Source organism: Branchiostoma belcheri, unplaced genomic scaffold (assembly GCF_001625305.1).
Source record: "Branchiostoma belcheri isolate BF01 breed outbred unplaced genomic scaffold, Haploidv18h27 scaffold6, whole genome shotgun sequence".
Classification (NCBI taxonomy): domain Eukaryota; kingdom Metazoa; phylum Chordata; class Leptocardii; order Amphioxiformes; family Branchiostomatidae; genus Branchiostoma; species Branchiostoma belcheri.
In genome coordinates, this window is record NW_017804242.1 from 726,257 (window position 1) to 733,999 (window position 7,743).

At 44.3% G+C, this 7,743-nt stretch overlaps 2 protein-coding genes across 2 annotated transcripts; both read right to left on the reverse strand.

Annotated features, from left to right (window-relative positions):
• Positions 1-537: 537 nt before the first annotated feature.
• LOC109482206 lies at positions 538-2,890 on the reverse strand. Its single transcript, XM_019784900.1, has 4 exons — positions 2,795-2,890; positions 2,239-2,358; positions 819-930; positions 538-671 (listed from the first exon to the last, which is right to left on the reverse strand). Exons 1-4 carry the CDS (start codon positions 2,888-2,890, stop codon positions 538-540), a joined length of 462 nt encoding a protein of 153 aa, XP_019640459.1.
• A 1,774-nt stretch (positions 2,891-4,664) lies between these two features.
• Positions 4,665-6,945, reverse strand: LOC109482207 (glycine N-acyltransferase-like). Its single transcript, XM_019784901.1, has 5 exons — positions 6,850-6,945; positions 5,989-6,108; positions 5,560-5,671; positions 5,270-5,396; positions 4,665-5,058 (listed from the first exon to the last, which is right to left on the reverse strand). The coding sequence occupies exons 1-5, from the start codon at positions 6,943-6,945 to the stop codon at positions 4,665-4,667; spliced, it is 849 nt and encodes a 282-aa protein (XP_019640460.1).
• Positions 6,946-7,743: the final 798 nt, after the last annotated feature.

The following is a 7,743-nucleotide window of genomic DNA, read 5'->3' on the forward strand; positions in this document are numbered from 1 at the left end:
CACTGCCCTAGTCATCCCGTACTCCCCCCAGGGCTGGAGAAGGGTGAACGCCAGGGGCTCCCCCTGCTTGTTGAACACGCATTTGGAGGGGAATGTTGCTAGCACGAATCGGATGAACTCCAACACCTTTGGCGGTCCTCCCCACTTCCAAGTACGATTCACAAGCTCTGCGTGCTCTGGACCAAGTCGTCCCAAACTCACGGAGCAATCGGAAAAACTGCAGCTGAAAAATTGATTATGATTTAAGTTAGAACCATTTTGTAAATAGATATGCCTGATCAATGGGGAAACCGCGTTAAGAGAAAAAATTCCCAACACGTCATGTTTAATGCCAAACACAGCTGGCCATTGTCTACATATGATTTAAGTTAGAACCATTTTGTAAATAGATATGCCTGATCAATGGGGAAACCGCGTTAAGAGAAAAAAAATTCCCAACACGTCATGTTTAATGCCAAACACAGCTGGCCATTGTCTACAAGACGTTGTTTTTTTAGACGCCTACAATCTTTAAAATTCCAAGGACAATCACTGTAACTACCTGTCAGTTGCAGGCAAGACGTTGGGATGGAAGGCGGTGTGAACCTGAACTAGATTATCCTGCTGTGGCGCTGGCTTCCCCATCTGACGGCAAACATGGTTCAGGACTGGGAGGCCCTTCTCAGAAAATGCTGCAGAGTTAGAGGAAAGTACCGATCGTACATCTGGTCTACGTATTTGCATGTCAACTACCTTTTGCGAACTTATGGACTTTGTTGACCATTTGGTATATAAGCGTTTGGTATAAAGAAAATTGTTTCATTTTTTTTCCATTTTACCTGCAATGGTGAAGTTCTTGCCCCAATCTACCAGCTTGTCCTCACGGAGGAGTTGAAGAAGACCGTCCTTATTCTCCCAGTAGAACGTGTAGGTCTCGATATCCTGCATAAACTGGGATCGTATCAGAAATATTGTCATATAGCCAGATGGCATAGACCGTTCAGAAGGCCCCCTTTCCCTCGTAACCAACGAAATTGATATTTGGTACACTTCTCGCTATCCAAATGGAATACCTTCACGCGTTATGTTCAAATGAGCATAAGTGACCCCAAATGGAACATGCGTTATGCTCCAATGAACCAAATGGAACACGTGTTCTGTTCTAGTGACGCTGGGTCTTGAACACGTAAAACTATTTTAAACTAGAGAGGCCGACATTTGCTTGGGAGCAAATACAGCATATTTCAGTCCGTCTCCCTCCCACGCAAAAGTGGACTATTCCAAACTTACCCCAGTGTAAAACTGGCAAAGATTCTCAAATAAATGAATTATATAGTAGCTATGTAATTGAGAACAAAGATGCAAGAACAAGCACATTGAATCTCGAAAGCTTTACTAGTCTTATTACAGGTATGCAAATACTAACAATGATGAGATTTGATACATTTTGAAGGTCTTAGGCACATAAAATTGAATGTGTGGGTCATTCCGCACGACTTACGTGCAATGTGACCTCAGGTAACTCGCAATGGAACACGTGTTCCATGGCCAACGGCAGATGGAACAGGCCATTCTTTAGATAGAACATGGAACGGGTATAGCACTTTTGGCCCTTTTTTTGCTGAAAATAGCCATTAAAGTCCCCCAAATGAGTCATTTGGAAGTGGTGTATGCCAAATATGTGACTGCTATTCTGTGGACACATGTTCAAGGTACCCTTATACCGAATTTCAGATCATTTGGTTGTAAAACCAGGGCTCAGGATCCAAAAATACATTTTTTGTCGAAAAATGCCCCAAAAAACCTTCATGAAAATTTTTCAAAGGCATGTATCAAGAAAATGAAAAAAAAAAACGCCTGGGGGTATTGGCCCACTCTACCTCCATGCCAAATTTCAAGTCATTTGGCTAAATGATGGCGGAGTTGAATCCCTTTGACTGTGTGGCAGGAGAAGAAGAAGAAGAAGGAGAAACATCAGAGAACACAATATATTTCATCCATACCATGCGGTATCGACTGATATATGAAAAGGACACACAATCAACCCATTGTACAGATCATACAAAAGAACGGTTCGTAAGAGTGAATGAGCATTTTCAACGTACTTACTCCACTTTCAACTCGGCTCCTTTTTAGATCACATGTACATGTAAGCCACGTGACGTGTTGTATCTACGACAATTCATATTACTGCAATCAACATTATTCTGAGAGGATTGTTCGAAGGATGGAAAGCTTCCATCTCACACGTAACGTTACCTTATACGTTCCCTCCCCTGATGCACACATGACGGCTGTGTAGTCTGGCCACTTGTCTACAGCAAACACCATCCCACCCGGAATCTTTCCAGCTAGGTAGTTCCTGGCAGTGAAGAAGATCTAAGCGGATATAATGTTAGATGGTTTTATTTGTTTGTTTATTTGAAGGATCTTCATTAGTGAATATAAGTATACGCATATACTCACTATTCTTTTTGGAGTCGTAAAAACACATCATTACAAACTGATTGTTATTATTTTGCTCATGTAAAATCGAAAAAAGCATAAGGCGTATCAAGCAAGTGGTGAACGAGAAACCTATAATCACATGAGCTAATGAACATAAATCATGATTGACCGACATGAAATTTAAATTGTAACATAATTAGGAAGGTATTCGAGGAAACATCTTGCAGTGGCGACAATTAAAAGAAACGGCCAGGGGTCGAGTTGTCCCAGGTGCCGAGTTGTCCTGACACCGCCACAGCTAGCCATTCTAAACATCATGACAAATCAAAAGCAACACAAAATGATTTTCAAGTTATGAATGGGCTACCTTGGCAGTTGAGGGTCCCACTGTCAGGTCCCTGGTCAGTCGAAAGGTGTTGACAAATTCCTGCAGAGCACGACTGGACAGGCGGTGGCAGGACATGGTGGTGGCTGGCTCGGGCTGGCACCTTTACTAAGCGTCGTGTTGTGTTTACGGAAGTAAGGTCACATCCATGTATTACTCCGAGTAGTACCTAAACGTGTACCGACCCAAAAAGTAAAAGACTATATGAAAGGTGAGAACTTTCCTTCTGTGCAGCCCAATGGATCTAGAACGTCAAACTACTGAAAGCTTGTTCGAAACTGAAGAAACTAGTACGTAACTTTTGGTAGTAGCGAGCTAGGTCGGATGTGCACAGTCCAGGATTTGGAGTGGTGCGGTCGACCGGTCGTACGACGACGGATGTCTGAGTGGGGTCCGACAAGGGCATTTGTATTGTGATTAGTTGGGTGGATCCACAAGACCCCACAATGGTCCGCCAATTTACGGAATACACATAAAGGAGGGGTAAATCAACCGGTCCCACTGTCAGGTCCCTGGTCAGTCGAAAGGTGTTGACAAATTCCCGAAGAGCACGGCTAGACAGGAGGTGGCAGGACATGGTAGTACCTAAACGTGTACCGACCCAAAAAGTAAAAGACTATATGAAGGATTATGAAAGGTGGGAATTTCCTTCTGTGCAGCCCAATGGATCTAGAACGTCAAACTAGTGAAAGTTTTTTCTGTAACTGAAAAAACCAGCACGTAATTGTTGGCAGCAGCGAGCTAGTTCGGATGTGCACAGCCCAGGGTTTTTAGTGGTGCTGTCGACTGGTCGCACCATTCGACAGGTCGCACCATTCGCACAAGGACGGATGCCTAAGTGGGGGTCAAGGACATTTATAATGCGATTGGTTGGGTGGATCCACAAGACCCCACAATGGTCCGCCAATTTGCAGATACACATAAAGAAGTGGTAAATCTACTGGAATACACCCTGCTCTGATGAGTTAAAATCCCAGATTGGTGTATCTAATAAGGCAACCGGTATACATGGCCCATGGAACAAGAAATCACTAGAAATTTCTAAGCCATTGCATGGATACCCTGGATGCCAGACTAGTAGTATACAGTTGTAGGGCCAGCCAAATTCCCCTCGGGCTCAACTCCCCCTAGCGGTAATTTAGACCGGCGGGCCGAAGGGCTTCTGGCTACCAAAGGGCCCGATACCAGTCTGGCATCCATGGTATTGCATAGAGGTACCGAAGAGAGACGATCGGCGATGTCGACCGGGCCAGTCGGCCATGTTTGTTTTCCGTATTGTGGATTACACAGTGTTTGTTTAACGGGGTCACAATGAGGACACAGCTACTGAGATTACAACTTTGATGATTGTAATATTCTGACAACTCACTTCTGATGAGGACAGAATCACCACCAGCGTGTATCAAAATGTGGTGTACTAGTATTCCACATGCAAGGCACCAGACCAATGTCGGGGTTAAAGTACCCCCGTCAGACAAGTATGTCTTTGACTATACTATTCATAGTTGCTATATATCAAGTTTCTATTATAAAATCATTCTTTCGTTCAGACAAGGTGAAAGATTGAAGTATTTCCATAAAGTGTAAATTCAGATACAATGGTCTCCCTGTCACTCTCTCAATATTTATATATCTATATGTGCACACAAGTTGGCTAGTGTGTGGCGAAATGTAGCCTTGAATCGTTTATGTACAGACTGAGAACTGTAGCAATAATTGAGTTGCAGAATTCCACAATATTTACAGGGTTTGTGCATGTACGTTTTGGTACATGTTAAAGCCCGGGCATCTCTGCTATATAGCTCCACCCAACTAGACCACCTGTAGACCCAGCGCTAAAGCTGCTTGTCTGTTACAGACTTACATAGAAGCAACTTCCGGAAGGGTCCCATTTCGGGACCAAATCTCCATCCACTACTTTCTTCATCTTTTTATTGCTTGGCTCCATGAAGCCGTACGGGAGATCCCCCGCCTTCAGAACCTCGTTGCCCATGCTCTTCATGGCTATAGTGCCGTACCGACCAGGCACCAATGCCTTACTCATCCCGCACTCTCCCCATGGCTGCTGAACGGTGTACGCTAAAGGCTCTCCCTGCTTGTTGAACACACATTTGGAGGGGAAAGTTGCTAGCACGTATCGGATGAACTCCAGCACCTTTGGCGGTCCTCCCCATGTCCAAGTACGATTCACAAACTCTGCGTGCTCCGGACCAAGTCTTCCCAAACTCACGGAGCAATCGGGCAGCCTGAAAAATTAAGATTTAAGTTTTGTAAATAGATGTGACTGATCAATGGAGAAACCAGCGTAAAGAGATTGTATATTAATTGTTGCACATGTGTCACGTTCCATGCCAAACCCTTTCCTACAGCTGGCCATTGTCTACAAGAAGATGTCTTCTTTAGGGTGACGCCTACAATCTTTAAAATTCCAAGGACAATCACTGTAGCTACGTGTACCTGTTAGTTGCATAGCCGCCGAGTTTGAAGCCGGTGTAAAGCTGAATCAGATCATCCTGCTGTGGCACCGGCTTCCCCATCTCACTGCACACATGGTTCAGGACTGGCAGGCCTTTCTCAGCAAAGGCTGCAGAGTTAGTGGAAAGTACCAGTCGTTCATCTGGTCGACGTATTTGCATGTCAACTACCTTTTGCGAACGTATGGACTTTGTTGACCATTTGGTATATAAGCGTTTGGTGTATAAGAAAAATTGTGTCATATTTTTGGATTTTTTTTTTCATTTTGATACCTGCAATGGTGAAGTTCTTGCCCCAATCTACCAGCTTGTCGTCACGGAGGAGTTTTAGAAGACCGCCCTTATTCTCCCAGTAGAACGTGTAGGTCTCGATATCCTGCATAAACTGGGATCGTATAAAAATATTATCATATAGCTAGATGGCGTCGTCCTTAATCAGAAGGTTCCCTTTCCGTCGTAACCAACGCCATTCATTGATATTTGATATACTACCCGCCTTTCAAATGGAATACCCTAAACGCGCTCTATTCCAATGACCACCGGTGACCCCAAATGGAACACACGTTCTGCTCCAATGACTCAAATTGAACATGCGTTCTGTTCGAATGACCGCTAGTTCTTTAACACGTAAAACTATTAAAAGGAAACACAATCAATCCATTGTAATTTATTTTCCTCCTATCAACTCCATCTCACATGTACCTTATACGTTCCCTCCCCTGATGCACACATGACGGCTGTGTAGTTCGGCCACTTGTCCACAGCAAACACCATCTCACCCGGAATCTTTCCAGCTAGGTAGTTCCTGGCAGTGTAGAAGATCTAATGAGATATTAGATGGTTTAATTTTTCTGATTTATTATTTTGCAACTTTTGTAAAATCGAAAAGCACAATAAAGGAATATGAAACAAATGGTGAACGACAAACCTAAAAACTATAATCACGTAAGCTAATGAACATAATGTTATAATCAAATTGATGATAAAGAACAAGTTTCCTGTAATCAAATCATCGTCGTCCGACCGGTCGACCGCACCCTGGACTGTCACCGTGGGACTGTGCACATCCGACCTATAGCTCGCTGCTGCCAACAATTACGTTTAATTTTTGGGGAGGCTGCCCACGGACGACGAAGACTGAAAAGGCCGAATTACGCCTTATACGAAAAAGGGCATGCTTGTCCCCTTTAACATGTCATGATGTTTAGAATGGCTAGCTGTGGCATAAGCATACATTTGTATGTACACTTTGGTTTCCTTTAATAGTCGCCACGGCTAGATGTTACTCAGATAGCTTCCTAACCTTGTCGCAACTTAAATTTCATGTTGGCTATCGGCCTTTTCAGTCTTCGTAGTCCGCCTCCCCGAAAATCAACGTAATTCGTAGAAGTACATTAGCCGCAAAGCGTAAAGTAATAAACAGCTAACGTTACATGTAGCTCTGAGACTTATAACGTAATTTGATATTCGGCTTCGAAAATTTTGCGTAATGACTGCCCCCTCCCCCATGCAGGCCCTCATTAAAAGCAACATAAAATGAATTTCAAGTTATGAATGAGGAACCTTGGCAGTTGAGGGTCCCACTGTCAGGTCCCTGGTCAGTCGAAAGGTGTTGACAAATTCCTGCAGAGCACGACTGGACAGGCGGTGGCAGGGCATGGTGGCTGGCTCGGGCTGGCACCTTTACTAAGCGTCGTGTTGTGCTTTAGGGTAGGGAAGGTAACGTTAAGGTCACGTCCACGTATTCCTCCGAGTGGGTACCTAAAAGAGTACCGACCCACAAAGTAAAAGACTATATGAATGGTGGAAAATTTCCCTCTCTGTAGCCCAATAGATCTCACGAACGTCAAACTAGTGAAAGCTTGTTCGAAACTGAAGAAACTAGCACGTAATTGTTGGCATCAACGAGCTATAGGTCGGATGTGCACGGTCCAGGGTGCGGTCGACCGGTAGTACGACGATGACTTAATGGCGGTCAATGACATGTGATTAGTTGGGTGGATCCACAAGACCCCACAATGGTCCGCCAATTTACAGAATACCAAAGAGGTTAAATACAATTTGATTTTTAACTCCATGAGAATACACATAAAGAAGGGGTAAATCTACCGGAATACACCCTGCACTGATGAGTTAACATCCCGGATTGGTGTATATAATAAGGGAACGTATACATGGCCCATGGAACAAGAAATCACTAGAAATTTCTGAGTCATTGCATGGATACCCTGGATGCCAGACTAGTAGTATACAGTTGTAGGGCCAGCCAAATTCCCCTCGGGCTCAACTCCCTGTAGCGGTAATAGATCGGCAGGCGCAGGGCTTCTGGTTGCCGAAGCTTAAGGGAAAGGGTTAGCTGCCCGATACTAGTCTGGCATCCAGGGTATCGCAAGGAAGAAGAGAGCCTTACGCCGTCAGTGCCGTTCGGCTGATGTCTACCGGGCCTAACTTTGCTTT

Bases quoted from the DNA above. Each gene is read 5' to 3' on its own strand.
- LOC109482206 (XM_019784900.1), bottom strand. From the start codon at position 2,890: ATGTCCTGCCACCGCCTGTCCAGTCGTGCTCTGCAGGAATTTGTCAAC. The intron at 2,359-2,794 runs GTAGCCCATTCA...ATATCCGCTTAG, and splicing joins TGGGACCCTCAACTGCCAAG to ATCTTCTTCACTGCCAGGAA. The intron at 672-818 runs GTAAAATGGAAA...CTAACTCTGCAG, and splicing joins CAAGAACTTCACCATTGCAG to CATTTTCTGAGAAGGGCCTC.
- LOC109482207 (XM_019784901.1), bottom strand. From the start codon at position 6,945: ATGCCCTGCCACCGCCTGTCCAGTCGTGCTCTGCAGGAATTTGTCAAC. The intron at 6,109-6,849 runs GTTCCTCATTCA...ATATCTCATTAG, and splicing joins TGGGACCCTCAACTGCCAAG to ATCTTCTACACTGCCAGGAA. The intron at 5,059-5,269 runs GTACACGTAGCT...TTAATTTTTCAG, and splicing joins GGCGGCTATGCAACTAACAG to GCTGCCCGATTGCTCCGTGA.